General features: G+C 40.4%; 1 protein-coding gene across 1 annotated transcript in view; it reads right to left on the reverse strand.

Annotated features, from left to right (window-relative positions):
* The window catches only part of NALF1 (NALCN channel auxiliary factor 1), a 72,892-nt gene extending 58,142 nt beyond the window's left edge, over nt 1–14,750 (reverse strand). Inside the window, exon 1 of the mRNA XM_049647329.1 lies at nt 13,722–14,750. Coding sequence (XP_049503286.1) covers nt 13,722–14,649 — 928 coding nt within the window. The 5' untranslated portion in view covers nt 14,650–14,750. The remainder of the gene's footprint in view (nt 1–13,721) is intronic.
* Between the last annotated feature and the right edge of the window lie 3,461 nt (nt 14,751–18,211).

Genomic DNA, 18,211 nt, shown 5'->3' on the forward strand with positions numbered 1-18,211 from the left:
AGGGGAAAAAAAGGAAATTGTTGAGTGCTGCATATTGCCTTTAGCTATATTGTTTTAGTATTATTAATATAATCACGGCATTAAAGAAATGCAAATTTGCACTGCTTAGCTTTCACACTTCTCTGTTTAAAGTGGATACTGTGGGAAAAGTAAACATCCATCCAATTAACAGGTAATATTGGAGAAGTGAACATCATTTCCTCAGCGGTGATGCACCATGTTTCTGACAAAGACCGTGAACCAAAAACGTTGATTGCCAAAACACCATTTCAAGTCTTTGGGAATATGTTATTTGTCTTAACTGTGGTTATATATTGGTCTTATTTCTCTTTTCATACGTGGATACAGCAAAATAGAAGCAAGGAAAAGCTTACAGCATCGACACTGGAGCATGGGAAGTAAAGGACAGTTTACTCTCCAGCTAGCACATCTGTGGGGCTGCGCATCTGGACCACGTGACAGGCAAAGATGAGCCCCTTCATCAAAGTTAACAATTACTCCCGCAATTTGGACCTTTTAAAAATCTCTACCTTTTATGAAATTATTGAGGAACATCAAAAATTAATCACCATAGCTTTAAGGAAACATTTTAGACTTTTATTATGAAAAGGTTTGAGTTCTTAATATCACAAACGAGATGTTAAGATTAAAGATTTGGGACTTATAAATATCAATGGATTTTGTAAGCCTTCCTCATATTTTGAAGTATCTGGATTTGAGAAAATTATTGGTCAAAGGCTAAATAAATCAACAAACAAAATGTTTGGGTACTCTTACAGTATGCTTATTTTTGCCAAAAAACAATAGATAGATAGATAGATAGATAGACAGATAGATGATTGATAGATAGATAGATGGATAGATAGCCTTTTGGACTCCTGGGAGGTAAAACAGTCTATTATACATGATTGGCCCATTTTATCCATTAAGTCCTAAGAACAAAAAATATACATATCTAAATACCTAAAGATTTAATTAATTATTTTAATAATCTTAAAAAAAAAAGCAAAAAATTGAAAGGGGAATTCAAGTCCACGGTTGAGCAGGTAACAAGTATGAGAGTTGAAAAAAACAAATAATCCATATTCATCATTGAAATCCAACTATGCCCACAAGGATTTTGCTTACTGAGACTCAAACGCCCTCTTCTTTACTGGAATCTGCAGACACACTGAATAAAACTGAAGTTTAAAAATTCCAAACTGAAATGATACAAAAGGATTCATTTCTCCTAAGTGACTCAAAATTTCAATATACTTTTGAGACACTTCATGAGACACACAGAACATATCTGAAACTTGTCATAATCTGCCAGCCCTCCATAGAGCAGATCCATGGGGAGACTCACAGCTCCAATGACAGCAAGGTCATTTGCATTTGCGTGTCCTCCTTTTTCCCCAGGACTTCCCTTGGACTTGGGCTGAGGCCACGGCCTCAGAAAGCACAGGTGCCCCAGACAGAGCTTCTTGCCTAATGGCTCCTAGCAGCCAGCCCAGTTGTCACTACGGGGAAGGAGATATCCTGTTTTTAAGGGTTTAAGATTCAGAGGACCTTTCTAAAAACAGTTGTTTCTCTTCAGACAAGTGATCCCAGCTTATCTAGGGTCACTGTGATTCCCAAGGTTAAATATATCACAGGGCTTTATGGAAACTAAGCTCAAGATCTCTATCAGGCAGTTGATCTGAACTAGAAGGACAGCTTTGATTAGAAGCTAATTACTGGATTAGAAGGACAAACCTGTCAATGTTTCCTACCAGCTCAGTGTCTACACAGTAGGAAGAGGGGTGTTATTCAGCCTTGCAGTACAGAGCCATTATCTCCTTTCAGGGTGGCTTGAGCTGAGAGGAAAACTCGCCAGCTACATTTTATTATCCACCTGCCCTGCTCCTCCTCTCAGTGACGCTTCAAACTGCATAGCAGCACCCCTAGCTCATAGGACCCGGTGGAACAGCAATCTGAACCTTGACTCATCTTTTAGGCCCTGTTTGTTCCCCACACAAAGCTACTGCAGCAACAAGAAATCTAGATGAAGTGTCTTGTGTTTCTTTTTATGTGCAAAAGAACTTTATTTTCCATCTAGTCTAGCTGCTTTCCACCCACATTCTCCGCCCTAAAAGCGAAAACAAAAACAAAACAAAACAACTAGACATGAGCAACAATTTGTGACAGTGTGATATAGTAACTAAGTTAAGTCTCTGATATTAAGCACCACATACTACTGGGTTTGAATTCTGGCTACGCCACACTCACCTGTGAGAACTTGAGCGCATTCCTTAACTGCTCTAAACCTCAGTCACTGTCACCCCATTTGCTGATAAAGCTAGTTTTGCCCATGATATTGGACTGTTGTAGGGAATAAAAAAGATATGAATGTTAGAGTTATCAGCATTTGGCTTGTTTGTGGTAAAAACATAATAAATGGGTACAATTCGATAGCAGTGTGCAATTTTACACAGTAATTTTGTTCCTGGTGATAATATCCCCAAAGAACTGGATAGGGGGGGGTGAGTTAATGCCTGAAAAGAAGTGCCACAAAACAAATAGAGAAAGGTCATTATTCACCTTTTCCTTCCCAGTCTGACCATGTTTTTGAGTCCTGCTTAAGAGTTAGTAACAGTGATTGATGTGTTTGTGATCAGAAAATAACAGAAGATAAATGTTTTTGCAACTCCGCAATAACCAAAAAAAAAAAAAAAAATTCCTTATAGATTAGTCTAACTCCATTCCTATATATCCTCAGGATAAGCATATGTAGTTGATTTGTTCTTTTTAAAAGTTATTCAGACTGATAACAATATGAATAGGAACCAAAAAATAAATAATTTAAAGTTGATATTGTCAAGACTTTTATTTTGCAAAGTATTATTATTATGAGCAAGGTGCTAGGCTAAGAAAATAGTTATATTTTCTGTGTAAGATCATTTTTCTCTGACAGGGATTGACACTAAGTACAATCTCACTGCGCAAAGTTATCTCTTCTGGGTCCTTCATTTTATGCCAAAGGCTGTTGTTTGGAATATTTAAAATCGTCTGGTCAACCAGCAACACGAGGGCAAGATGCCCCCCGTAGGGTCACAGCAGATCGCAGATCGCTCCCATCCCATTTGCACATCTTCTGTAGCAATGTGCTCTCATTTCCTTAGGCAACTGTTTCCATTGTACCCTTTAATAGAACACTCTTTCTTATAGAGAGTAAAGATATTCCTGCACAAAACACCCATCTACAGAGCCTAGAGCCATGCAAAGTACTGGATAACAAGTCTCCCCTTCCATATGATGATTTTTATCCAGTTAAAGAACCTTGCTGGGTCTCTCTGTGTCTTCTCTTTCTCAGGGCAATCATGTTCCCACTCATGATGCACAGCCCATCTTTTATTCTCCCCATTCAGTTTCTATATCTTGGCACTTGCCACGTTCGCCTTTTGTGCTAGCTCTAGTTCAGTATCGAGGCAATCTTTTACCCAACTCCCTCTCCCAATCAATAAAAATACTAAGTATGGCTAAATGGGTAAATGTGGGTCAGAGCAAAAAATTACAGGGACGCAAAAAACAAACACAAACCCAAGTATCTAGAAAGCAGGGCAAAGAGCCCCATCTTTTAAAATGGATTTTGAAGGCGACACTTTACGATGCCTCACAAACTACTTAATACAGAAGTTTCCCCCAGAATTTTGTTTTAACCAATAGGGTCCCAGGAGATGTTAGATCATCACAGTGGTTTCCCACTTGTCCTCTCAAGACAATTCGTGCACAAAAGGGCTCAAATCCCCCTGGACTAATCTAAGAGAATCCACTCAGTCTAAAACCCAACACATGTTCATTTTTCACCTAAAATAGAGCAAAACTCGAGCTTTAAGAATGGAATATTTTCACTCCAGATGAACTTTTGTTTTCTGTTTTATTGTAGGATTGTTCAATAATTTATTCACCTTTCTGGAGAAGCAGAAGGAATGTAGATGTAATAAAGCTGAGAATGTTATCATGCAAGATGAAAAGTCTGCTTATAAAACTCTGGTAAATGAGTGTTGTTTACCAGAAAATGTCTGTGAGATCTCAAGAGAAGACTATGTTAATTTTACTGATTTTCTCATAGCTTTTTCCCCCATGGCTTTCAATAACTTGTCACCATTTGTTGGGCATCATCAAGTCCTAGGTTGGGTATACGCATGGGAGTCTTTTGATTTCTACCCTGTTACCATCTTATAGAGAGAGATACTAAAATCCCTATTTTAAGTAACTTGGGTGATAACATGTAACTAATAAATGGTGAATCTAAAGAGCTGAACCCAGACTATCCTCATTTGTTCTTTTAACCATTATACTGTATTCTCTCTTCAGTTTAAAATTAATTTCTATTTCTAATTCAATAATTTTTTAAAGAAATCCTATAAAGAAATGGCCTCATTCAATTCAGCGGATTCCCTAAATACACAATTAAACCCCAGGGCAACACATTCCTAAAGAAAATGTGTACAGTAACACATAGTATGTAATTGTTGATATTTACAATCAGTAGTTATTTTATATTATTTGAAAATGAATTTCCTACTACATTTAAGCATATTCAAGATGACAAATGTGTTTGTTTTCTGACATTCTGAAATTAAAGTTTTGTTCTTGTTCAAAACATAAACAAAACAAGGAATCTGAGATGTACAGCAGAATGCACACAGATACAACCTCTCCCCCTCCCCAAGGCTAAGAATAGATGGGAGCCTATCACCTCTTCTTTGGGATCTGGTGCCATCGCTCATTTTTTTGTGAGTCTGGTACTCTATGTCTCATATACCTATCTGGGTCCTAGATCAAAAGTTATGAATATTCTAAAGTTTATTGCATCATAAAATATTTATTTCTTTAAATTCCACATCTTTCCACCTACCCCGTTCTCCTCCTCTTTTCTCTCTTAAGGAAGAGTAGTTCAGACGAGCCTTTATCTCAGCTCCAATTTATTCCTTAGTCCATCACAATTTGACATCTCTCCCTACCAATCTATCAAAACTACTCTCATAATCAATAAGGAAAATAATTGCCAAATCCAGTGACCTAGTCCTGGGCTCATCCTATGTGTCCTATCTGCAAGGTAAGACACTCCTGACTGATTCTGCACCTTTCTTAAAATCCTTCCCTATACCTTTCAGATTAGCACATTCTCATGATTCTTTCTCCATCCCCTCTTCCTCTTCTTCTCCCTCTCCCTCCTCTCTCTTGCACATTCATCCTTCTTCCTCACATCTTCACCCTTATTCCTCATTCTTCTCTGTCTCCTTGTCTGGTCCCTTTTCAGCTCAAACCCTCAGATGTTGTTCTTCCTCAGGATTCATCTTTGACTTTCTGTCCATATAATTTTTTGCTAAGTCATCTAATCTCTGTCCATAGCTTCCCAAATCAAACGCATTTGTAGAGTGTGAACTTCACCACCAAACTTCCTATCACATGGTGTGCGATCTACTGAGTATCTCCTGCTATCATTATCTGTAAAAATGAAGTCCTTGTTTCTTTCAACAATCTCAATTCCAACTCATTCTTCCCTCTGTATCTCTTATCTCTTCAAATGGTATCAACACCAGGGTTCCTGGGTGGCTCAGTGAGTTAGGCATCTGACTCTTGATTACGGCTCAGGTCATGATCTCAAGGTTTGTGGGGTCAAGACCCACGTCAAGCTCTGCCCTGACAGCACAGAGCCTGCTTGGGATTCTCTCTCTCTCCCTCCTTCCCTCTGCCCCTCCCCTGCTCACATTAAATAAATAAATAAATAAATAAACAAACATCAGTTAATTGATTAATTAACAGAAGGTATCAACATCCATAATCTCACTTTTTATAAATTTTGAAGCACATCTTTCCTCTACAGTCGGTAAGTTTGAAACGAGAAAAGGCTCCTGAATCTTGCCTTTCTTCTCCACTTTCATAGTCACTGTAGTCATTCTGCCCAACATGGTAGCCACTAGACACTGAGGCTATTTAAATGTAGACTAATTTAAGTTTAAATAAAATTTAAAATCCAGAACTTCATTCACCCTAGCCACATTTTAACTGCTTAGTAGCCACACACAGCTAGGGGCTACCATATTGGACAGGGTGGAGTATAAAACATTTACTTTGCCATAGGAAGTTCTGATGAAAGGGCCGCCTGGGTGGCTCGTCGGTTAAGCGTCTGACTACAGCTCAGGTCATGATTTCACGGTCCGTGAGTTCGAGCCCCGCGTCTGGCTCTGTGCTGTCAGTTCAGAAGCTGCCTGTTTCAGATTCTGTGTCTCCTCCTCTTTCTGCCCCTCCCCAACTCACACTCTGTCTCTATCAAAAAATGAATAAATGTTAAAAAAAATTTTTTAAGATAGTTCTGATGAAGAATACTGATTTATAGCCATCATATTACCCCTAAGGAACACTGCAGATTCTGAACAGATCTCTCTGGCATTACTTCACCCTGTTCCTGCCTATTATCACATTGTTGCCAAAGCTAATTTTTGAGAAAAACAAAGCATCCCAAATGAATCCTTCTTGATTAAAATTCCTGCCTGATATTTTATCATACAGACAATAAAACTCAAAGACCTTAGCATGGGATATATGGTCCTTCACAACTGAGCATGAACATCTCCCTAGAGCTATTTCCTACAGCAAGATTTTTAACAGTTGTTAAATCGACGTGAAGGTATATGTGGACTTACTATGCTGATCTTTTCACTCCTTGGTTATGTTTGTAATGCTCATAATAAAAGAAAATACATTAAAGTGACAAAGTGAACTTGATCTTTATTTTTTTTAATGTTTATTTAGTTTTGAGACAGAGAGAGACAGAGCATGAGCACAGGAGGGGGAGAGAGAGAGAGGGAGACACAGAGTCTGAAGCAGGTTCCAGGCTCCGAGCTGTCAGCACAGAGCCCAACATGGGGCTCGAACTCATGAGCTGTGAGATCATGACCTGAGCCGAAGTCAGACGCTTAACCGACTGAGCCACCCAGGCGCCCCAAACTTGATCTTTAAAACTGCCTGTTTTAAACTGGCTGTTTGACCTTGGAATAGTCAACTCTATGTCCTCACTTTACTCATCTGTAAAATCTGTGATAAAATTACCTCATATAGAGATGATGCAAAGATTAAATGGATTAGACAAGTTTCTGACTCCTGATGAGCTCTAAAGCTTATTAAACAGCTACTGTTGAAGTTTGCTCCAGCACTTAAACTTACGAGTGATTCAAGTCATTTTCTGCAATAGCTAATCCGTTGTCATGATCGTCCATTTACAACTGAGTTCAATTTTTTTTTTCAAATAAACTAAGCCAGTGATAGTTCAGTGAGAAAGAGACTGATCACTTTTGATGGCGGTAAGGATACAAAGAAAGACCCCTTAACTTTGTGTTTCCCATGGGACACAAGGCCGGGAAATTCGGCTTCCAGGGGCCATGAGAGGAAGGTAAGAAAATTGGAGGGTGGAGACACAGTTTTGACTAAAGCCCGTTTTCCCTCTTGTACGGAGTGAAGCAGCTGACACACCTAATCCCCAGGCATTTCCATAGAACCGACTTGCATTTACCCATCATGTTTTATGTGTGGACATGCTACTGCCACTGTTAAAATCAGTAACAGTGTTGAGACAGACAGTAAACTTCCATGTTTGTAAAACTTTTTTTTTTTTTTTTTTTTTTTTTTTACCGTCTCTGGTAGCTGAGACGACATTTTGTCTATAGATGATTGAATGTAGAAACAGACTACCGAGGGGTGGTGGGGATTAATCATTACCTTTTCACACTTTAAACAACCAAGGATTAAATATATTCATGTAGTCCAACACAATACGTACTGCAAATTGGGAATTATTTATTACTAAAGAAAGACAAATGTTAACTATCTCTTGTTTCCAGTTGTAAAGAATCAGAGTAAATTTACATTTCATTAAAGAAATTCCATTATTTGGATTGTAATTACATTTAATTCCTATGAGATAAAACTGAAATTTAATGTTTCACAGCATCTTATAATCTAAAATGTTAAAAATGAAATGATTCATATTACAATCATTTCCAAACAGAACAATAAGATCCTCTTAAAACTAATTCCTAAATTAAGCTGTTGTAATCCGTGACTGCTTATGAATGTCAAGTAGTTACTACAGTAATATAGAAATAAGTTAAAAAAACAAAAACAAACAAAAAAACCATGGCTTATTACAATAGAAGTGAAAAAGAATTATAATTTCCTAGGATTGATAAAATTAATTAATTATTTAATGCTATGAAAAGCCAAAATGTTTTCTCTCACAACCAACCGTGTACTTTTTAAAAAGTCTGAACTTTAGCCATTTACATAGGCTAAAATTACAGACAAAAGTAATGAGACTGGGGCTCCTCTAATCAAATAGCTGATCAGTCTCAGGAAGATAATCATTGAGTTCTGCACTCATGTGATCAGCCCATTATTGAGCACTAGTATGGTGACCCAGTTCTCCCTAAAAGAAAGAATTGCCATAGCCAATGGGCCCATCCTCAAACATTCAAATCTCTGGTCTTCTCTGCATCCAACTCCTTCTCTCCACGTTCTCTCTGGGCATATCTCTTTCCCTTTTCACCCAGCTGGATCGTTTTTCATCTACTCCCTCAAGCTACATATTTGCTCCCCTGCACTCTGGCTATGTCCTGTTACCTCTCCCACTTTTCCAAAATATCTGAGCTCCATTCTCATCACATGAGAGTCACCAGGAAAACTAGAAATGCCAAGCCCATGACACAAGCCAGACCAATGAAATCAGAATCTCTTTGGCACTAAGATCTTCTTCACAGATCCCCGGGACATTCCAGCGTGACCCCAAGGACCATGATCTAGCCTAAATGTTCACTGATATTGAAGAACCATCTCCACAGTATATATCAATATAAATAAAACAAATGACAAAATGTTTGGTGCTGAGTTCATGTGAGGTTGATATAGAAGATAAAGATTTAAACAGGAAATTAGGAATTGAAATTAAAGCAACAGGTCAGATAATTCAAACCAAATGTTCTCTTGTTTGAAATAGCTATGTGTATATTTGTTCTTGCATAATCAACTTAGCAAGAAAAGATATCTTAATGTATTATGATATGTATGTGGGGAGCACTGGGCTGAAAGAATTCTTTGATCTCCTTTCCTTCACACTTAATTCACCTTGCATATGCAGACACCAACTTCATCTAATTACAGTGATTAACCAATGTATAACGGCAATTATTGAAACTTTGTGGATATGCCCTATATAGCTACTAATCTGACCCAGTTACAAGCTCAAAGTAAAAATATTTGTTCTTTAGTCTATAAAACAAGCATCTAATATTAAGATAGTCTATAAAACAGGCATCTAATATTAAGATAAATTTTGGGGTGTTTCCCTATAAAACTACAACACAGATCATAAATCAGTAGTTGCATACAGAGCAAAAATATAATAAATAAAAAATCTGGATCATAAAAATGATTATGATCATGGTGTTCATCTTATAAATTACCTTATTTATGGTTAAAGTGATCATCTGCATGGTTAGACTATTTGATTTTTCAGATGAAAATAATTAAGTGGTAGAATATAAAAAGTCGTATTTGCAGATTCATTCCACACTTCTGAACAGTGTCATAATACCCACAATTGCACTTAATCAACAACAAAATAATATTTTAGTAGAAAGAATTGTAAGATATTTGATTTTCTTTAAAAATATTATTTCTTAAAAATTTATAGTGCATGACACCAAAATAAGTAAGAACTTAAGAAATGCCTTTTTTTTCAAACTGCAAATTATGTAACCCGAATTCTACGTTATCAAATTGGTTACTGTTTGTAAGTGGTTCCTGCAAATATTACAGAAAGCTTCAGTTATCAGAATTGTTACATATGCCTAACACTGGCAGAGCATCTCTTTGGTCAATGTCTGTTAAATAAAAATAGGCAATAGAATCTGCTTTAATATGAGACTATAAAACTAAAAACATGAGAATGTATATATTCTTGAGAGTATAAAGATTAGACTTGTGCCGACAGAACTAAAATACAGATGATGTAATGATTTATGTTAGAATCTAACCTCAAAACTGCTTTTGCTGACCATCTGTCTTAAGGTATAGTAAGTAAATAAAGCTAGCAGTAACAAAAACTCACCTGTTCACACAGAATTTTGTATTCCCTAAGTATATTTATATACATATATAATATATGTATGCAATTTTTACACATTTTATAACATTAATTTTTATAATATATACATTTTTATAATTTTTATAATATAGATTTTCAAGAGTGCTTACAAGCTAAAGAATGGCATATTTAAGGGAAAATCTTCATTTAAGTAAAAAAAATCAAGTATGTTAATCATATACATACGTAATTTTATATCTTAGAACATTATATTTTTAATACCACCTAGCTTAAAATTTTTTAAGTATCTGTTAGATTCTTATTAAACATATCCCAAAACACTATTTTGAAAAACACTGTGAATCACTGTCATGTAATTTTTGCTGCTTTATGTAATACAGCAGCTTGAATGTTATAATGTAAATGACACATGCAATAATTTTTATTCTTTATTTTTTCATAAATTACTTCCTAGATAAATGTGTATATTTTCTTTAAAAAAATTAAACCAGCTATTTCTCAGAATAGTAAGAAATTTTCTTGGATACAAATGATTTCTATTATATGTTGAAATACAAAGGTTTGCTAAAGTAAATCCAAGCTGTATTTGATCTCCAATTACTTTGGACTCAAGACCTTATTATTGTGTTAGATTAATAGTAAGGTGTTTTTTTTTTTTTTCAACATAATGGATCAAAAAGCCTTTTTAAAAAGTTAAATAGAAATTAAATTTAATCTAGTTTAATTTTACACATACATGCTATTGGCAGTTTTCTTAATGGAGGGGGACTAGAATATAAAACTAGAAGGTAATTAATATATGTCCTAACTTTTAAAAGCTAGAAATAACTGCATTGATCATTTGATTATATGGCAGTACAATAAAGTTAGTATATTTATCCTAAAATATGAATTACAATAGTTTGTATACCTAATATGATTAAGTATTTTATGTCTATAACTCTGTAAATATATTTATAAACTATCAAAACTGGATTTTTTCATGAATACATTACCAATCCCAGAAATATAATGCATTTACTTTTAATGTAGCCTAGGACTTTGTGGCTACCTTAAAATATGGAAAATTTCACATAGAATCTATATTTTGAACAAGGCCCTTGATGATAGTCCTCATTTCATAATTATAAGTTTGAAATAAGTATGTTTAGAAATAACTCACACACATCTTTCAAATGTGTGCAAGTAGCATTTGAAGCCATATAACATAATTTGTATTTGGATATGTTTGTGGCCTTTGCAGAATCATAAACAAATCATACACTAAACTAAAAAACTAAGCAATTGATTTGTGAGTTATCAACCAAAAACACTGACACCTTAAATTTGAGACTGTAATTTTTGAAAACAGTTACTGTAGAATAAATATGTCAGATTGACAAATCAACTGAAATCACACAACCAAGAAATGCTCCAAGACATCCTGGGTAACAAATTCTGTGTGGCGGAGATAAGAAATTCAATTGTCTGTATTTACTTTTCCATGTGAAGAAAAGGAACTGATATTTGTATAATATGCTTTTGTGTATGCAGTTAATGACGACTACTTTATACAGATACACAATACAGAAGTAGTTTACAACATCACAAGTTAGTTTAGCCTACACTATACTTTATAGCGATGAATGATAACATAGTTATAAAGTTGAGATTTATGTCAGGTCAAGGAGAAGATAAACATTTACATATATTTAAAATCTGGGTATTTGAACAAAAATCTATTTTACATGTTTATCTGAAAATATGTTGCCGTCTATTGACAATACAGACTATGTTTTAAATACTGTCCTATGCAAATTGGGATTACTAGAAATTTCTATAAAAGTTTGCATTCAGGGAAGCAAACAAAATTATATTATTACAAGCTACCACTTTTGAACATAACTACAGTGAAATCTTTGCAACCTTTTTATTAGCAGTGTAATTAGCAGACACATGAGTGTCCTTATCTTTACAATTCTGAAGCAACATATCTTGTCAAAATAAATAACTATGCAATAAATATGCTAGTCATTCATTAACTTCTGCCATTAAGAGTAAGTTTGATCCCCAGGCATGAGTTATAGTGGTATGTTTAAGAAAAACAGAAAGTTTAAGATCCATTTATCTAGTGAAGTAGCATTCCAGATTAATGTTGTAAACTCAGTATTACTATCTGAAAAGAAGCCCTATTTCTAGTCTTTTAAAGAATGTTGACAAAGCAAGTTTAGTTTGAGTTTAGCTTAATTGTCAAAAGCACAATTAATCAATCCAAAGTAAAATACAGCCCTTGAACTATGTTCATTTTAAACAGGTATCCCTTTGCCCAGTTCTCTAGTCAAAGTATTCACAAAAGCCTTTGATCCATACTGCCCTTGATTACACTTCCCCAATACAAAGCAAGTGAGGCAGAAGAGGGACAGTTCTGTTCCTGAGTGGACTTGGGGGAGTAGTCAAGAGAAAGGAAGAGACTGTGGTGTATTTTTTTCTTCTGAAAAGCAATAGTATTTTCTTGTGCTGTTTAAGAGATTACCCCTGGGATGAAACATAAAGGCTTATTGAGATTCTGTCATCATTTCTTCCCTACTAAAAGGTCACTGCAGTATATTCATCTTCAACAGAGCTCTGGGGCAAATCTCATTTCAGCACCACGGACAGAGACACTTCTCCTGGCACTGGCGCCCTTGATTAATTACATTGACCATTTCTTAAGAAACTTGCATTGGCTTCTCCTTTGTCAATCAGCAAGTATTATATCCATTATTATATTCAACAGGAAGAGGCTGAATATAATACACTCTATTAAGGAGCCCAGAGCATCTAGCATTTGCCATTTAGCACTTCTGTAGAGGATCCTGATAATTAAAGCTAATTACGTAAGGTGTGTTAAATTAGCTAACACTGTTCATCGATCACCAGATATTTAAATAAAACTTTCTACTCATAATGAGTCTCAGATCAGTTGTTATACAAATGTCTAAGAGAAAACAGGAAACTTATGGTGAATAAATACACTTAGGTAGGCCTCCATACTTCCCAAACAACCAGAATTACCCCTGTGAAAAAAGTAAAATGCTTTTTCATTCTTCCTGCATAAACAACTACAAACACTTTCTTTTGTCCCTCTGGCCAACCAACTTAATGATGTCACTATATCAGAGAGATCATGTGTGCAGGTCCATAAGCCAAACCACATGCCTGTCACTGACTCTGATTTTATCTGGGGTCATCAGTATCCAGTTCCATCTGTCTTCCTAACAAGCTGCATTCAAATTCCATTAAAAAAAATGGTAACAGAGTTTGAACCAACTGCATAGATGTAACAGATAGCAAAGCATCAGCTTTATCATCTCAGAACACCAGGGTCTTTCCTGAGCTTCCAAGGATTCCCAGAAGGCACCAGTCCACCGGCAATCCTCAAGGTGTTCCCAACTTAAGCAAGTCAGGCCCTCCTAACCACAAAAACAACAAGTGAAGTAACAAAACCAGAGTCAAAAAAAAAAAAAAAAAAAAAAAACTATTTTAAAACTCTAGAGGACGTCTCCGGCCAAACACACACAGACAGTAAAGCGCAAGAGGGGGTGAAAAAAAAAACCCACTGTTCCTACCTTACAGTCTTCTGGACAGGATTTCACCGAGTACTCCTCCGACTGTAAATATTTATGGAGCACACTCTCAAACTCTTCGTATTTCTCCTGAGCGTGGTGGTCGTAGTCTTGGTAAGCCTCGACGCACTGCCGGCAAGTGGCCATCTCGCCGCCCTCCTTGAGCACCACATCCAGACTACAGTTCAAAGTGTTGGGATTGGATAACCCCGAGAACAATTCCCAAAGTGTGTAGGAATTACAAAACGAAAGGTAAAAATCTGACAAGTTCCAGAGCGGAGTTGGATGCGTCCCCCTCACCTGCTGCTCCTCCCCCGCGGCCGCCACCCCCCGACTCCAGTTCCTGGCGCACACGGCGTCCGCGCTCTCCACCGTGAAGCACTGGCCCGAAGAGGCGCCCTGGGGGTAACAAGTCTCCAGGCGCCACAGCGGTTTGGCAGAGTTTCCTAGAAAAAGAGCCTTGCTCCGGTTGTTTTTGCCTCGGTCGCCCTTGCCGCCGCCGCCGTCTCCCGGGGAGGGGGGCAGGGTGGGGGACGAGGAGGCGGAGAGGAGTCTGTGCGCCTGGGCGGCGGGCGAGGACTCCCCCATGCTCGCCAGGAGCGCGGGCCAGGAGGGCTCCTGCTGCCGCTGCCGCTGCTGCTGCTGCTGCTGATGCTGCCGCTGCCGCTGCTGCTGCTGCCGCTGCTGCTGCTGATGCTGCTGATGTTGCTGCTGCTGCTGCTGCTCCTTGTCCCGGGCCCGGGTCAGCTTGGCCTCGGCGCAGAACCACAAGTGATCAGAGAGCAGGACTGTGAAAAACAAGAGAGATGCCAGAGACAGTCGCCATTTCTGAGCCCTCTCTGAATCGATGAACGGTTTCTCGTTCTCCCGGGGTGCGGCCAACCAGATTTTTAAGCCGTCGTCATACTGCCGACACATCCAAGCACCCCTGGTCATATTTTGGGAACGCACAGCCCTGGCCGACTCCACCGTGAGGGCTCCTGTGCCGGTGTCACCACAATATGCATTGACTTAAAGGGTTTAATTTCCTTATCCCCTCCTCCCGGTTCTCTCTCTCTCTCTCTCTCTCTCTCTCTCTCTCTCTCCCTCTCTCCCTCTCTCTCTCTCTCTTTCTCCTTTCTCTTTTTGCCTACATAAATATTACCAATCTTTGGAGGAAGATCTGACTTGCTCCCGACCTAATCATAAGCCGACCCCATCGTCTGTAGAGTGGAAAACAATAATGGAGAGAGAGAGAGAGAGAGAAAGAGGGAGAGAGAGAGAGAGAGAGAGGCAGTCGGAGGAGGCAGGGGCTGGTGGCCGGTGGTGAGCTGAGTGCAGGAGGTGATGGTGGAGGTGGCGGGGTGGCTGGCGCTGATCCTCTCTCACCCAGGCATTGTCACAGCGCGGGTCCCCATGGCCCCGCTGAGGACAGCCCGCTCTCCCCTGCCAGGGGCATGCCGCGTCTCCGCTGCCCACTGACGGCGACCAGAGCGCCTCCCCAGCTCCGCTCCTCTCCTCCTCCTCCTCCTCCTCCTCCTCTTCCTCCTCCTTCCTCTCCTTCTCCTTTCTCTCCTCCTCCGCCTGCTCCTACTTCTCGCTCGCTCTCCCCGAGTCCGGAGCCTGGGCAGCCGCCGCCGGCAGGGCTCTCCCTCCCCCCCACCCCCCACCCCGCGCTCGAACTGCCGCCGCCGCCGCCGCCGCCGCCGCCGCCGCCGCCGCCGCCGCCGCAGGTCTGCCCGCGGGCGCCGCCGCGGCCGGGCTCCGACTGCTGACGCCGCCTCCCCCGGACCTCGGGGCCGAATCGCCTGGGCTGGGCCTCCCGAGAGCCACAGTCATCTTCAGTCCCCGGCTAAGTTGCCGCCATCTTCGTCCTGGAGAAACACTTTTTTGGGGGGGGAGCACTGGCTTTTGCGTCATCTCCTCCCGCGCGGAGATCTCTCCATCCTGGCGCATTGGCACCGGACTGGGCCCCGGGCGCAGCGGGAGGGCGAGGACGCTCGGGGGCCGGCGGGGTGGGGGCCGGCGGGGTGGGGGCCGGCTGCGCCCGCGGGCCCCGCCGGAGCTCCGAGGCCGCTTTAGGGTTTTCTCTTCTGCTCCCACTGACCGAGGTCAGAATGCCGAGTGCACGGCCGAGGATGCCGGCTAATGTCTACAGCATTTCCCGCTCCCGCTCTGCCTCCGGAGAAAGTCCGAGCGGCAGGCGGGCGGGCGGCACTTGGGAGGTTTCCGGCGGGGCGAGGGTCTGGGTACTGCCTTCTCCACTAAGGAATGATGGAGGTCAGATGAAAGGATGGGGGCAAGAGAGTAAATACGAATGGTCTGGACAAGACAGGAGAGGACATTTGCTCTCTGCAGGTGCCTAGGGAGCCCCAGACAACTGGAGATCAACAGCCTCCAGTGTACTGAATTGTCAGATGATTTTAGTGTTTGGAAGGGATGCCGTGTGTGTGCGTGCACCTGTTATCTACAGTCGTAGCTGCGTATGTTACAGCGACATATTCCAAAATAAAATTAGGAGGTTACAGGCAACCTCACAGGGTCTTAGGAAAAAACAGTTAAGAAGACCTGGGCTACCGGGGGTGGCCGCCTAGCGCTCTGCTCCCGGTTCGACGTCCTGACCACGGAGGATTCCTCCTCATATCTGGAGCATCCCAGACCCCCGGGACCACCCCCCCTCGGAAGGGGTGCGCCCCAGCCCCCACTGAGTCCGGCTTCGCTACCGCCAGGACTTCCGCAGCAGCGGGCTGCCCCAGAGGCGGCCGCTGCAGCCCGAGCCTCTGGTGCCCCTTAGCGTTGGCTCCGGGAGTTCCGAGAATGCAAAGCAACAGACGCGCTGGGAAAACCTGGGGTCCCCCTCGCTCCCGGCTCCTGCCGTGCCGGACGAAACTGTGGGCAAACGTATCGTTTTACCCGAAGGCCCTGCCCACTCCGCCCCCCCCCCCGCTCCCCCCGGGCGGCGGGAACAGGAGGCCGCGTGGGGCCAGCTCCCCGGTGCGCACACCCAGAGCGCAGCGCCATCTCCAGCTCTCTCTAGCTGTCACCTAGGGCAGGGGTTTTTGCTCCACCCGGCCACTTACGGGTCAACCTTCCTTCCTCTGCTTCCTAATGACCTACATACTCTGTCCGGTGCACACTCACATGGGCAATACTATGTGCCATCGTTCTAAGTAAATATCTCGGGAGAACCAAAAGGATGGATCCCCATTCGTATTCATTTTCCTCTCAGGGGGGGCTGTGAGTGTTGGCACATGGAGAAGGGGGTCTTTTCTTTTCTTTTTTAATGGCAAGTTGAAAACCGTAATGGGCAGGATTCAACCAGGCAGCCCTTTCCGCGCATAAGATACATACTAAATTTTACTAAACATGAATCCTAAGTTCATATAAAACGTACACGGTAACCATCAAAGCCTGGTGCAGTCTGAGGGCTGGTTGATTTTTCCGTGTCATGTAATGTGTTAAAAAGACCATTCGTGTAGGTATATCATTCTGGCACTTTGGATTTCAACATGTTAAATTTTTTTAACTACATAGGAGATATAGAAACTAACCGATATATATATCCTATGGCAAGTTTATCCTTACCTCAAAGCATCTTTTAAATAAGCAAAAATTGAGGTTCTGTTGAAGATTAAACTTGGAATAAAACTTTTTTTTTCTGAGCTTTGTATGTGAACCCAGCTTCAGCTGAAGAGATAGTCTTTGAATTCTTCTCTCTTCTGATAGCTTAGATATTTTGGCATTGAATAAAATATTCTTTTCTCAACGAGTGATGTAGACCACGATATCCTTTGGAAAAAATCCCTTAAAATTTTAGAAAGCATTCTTCCCCCCTCTTGTCGGGATTACTCTTCTCTTAAATTTAAATTTTCAACCCTCTTAAACCAAACCAGATTTAAATACAACATAAAGTCGGCTTGTGGACTTGAGTATAGGTCTGGCATTTTCTATTGTATAAATAAATATATGCGGAAGATATTATCTGAAGTCTGCATTGCTATTATGCAATAGGAGATTCTGCAGAACCTGAAAGTGAACATATCACATTCTAAATCCTGAGATGATTCTCTCTCCCTGTCGTTTTGAACCGGTTGTGCCCTTGTGATGAAATCTAGATGGAATGCAATAATTCAAGGCCTTTCTTCTTATAAACTCAACGTGAGGATTTTTGTAAATTTTTTAGGTTAATGTTAAGACGACTTTTTCTTGATTATCTCTGTTGCCTATCTATCCTTATCTCTATCTCTAGATTTAGTTGTTTAAAACCTGGGTGGCATGATTTAATTTCACTGCTTTCTCCTATCTACCCCTTCATTTTTTGTCAGTTTGTTTCTTCCTAATTTGACAGGTTTATATTTCTCTTGAGCTCTCCTGTGCGAGATAGAAAGTTCAGAAAATGCTTGGCTCGGGAAGCCCACAGGGTCCCTGAGCTAAGAAAGCTCACACAGAAAGCTCACAGGTAGACCAGACTGAGTTCCAAAACACAAATATGATCTGAAGGCAGCTAGCATTTTAACAT

The sequence above is a fragment of the Panthera uncia genome (genome assembly GCF_023721935.1).
Source record: "Panthera uncia isolate 11264 chromosome A1 unlocalized genomic scaffold, Puncia_PCG_1.0 HiC_scaffold_16, whole genome shotgun sequence".
Classification (NCBI taxonomy): Eukaryota; Metazoa; Chordata; class Mammalia; order Carnivora; family Felidae; genus Panthera; species Panthera uncia.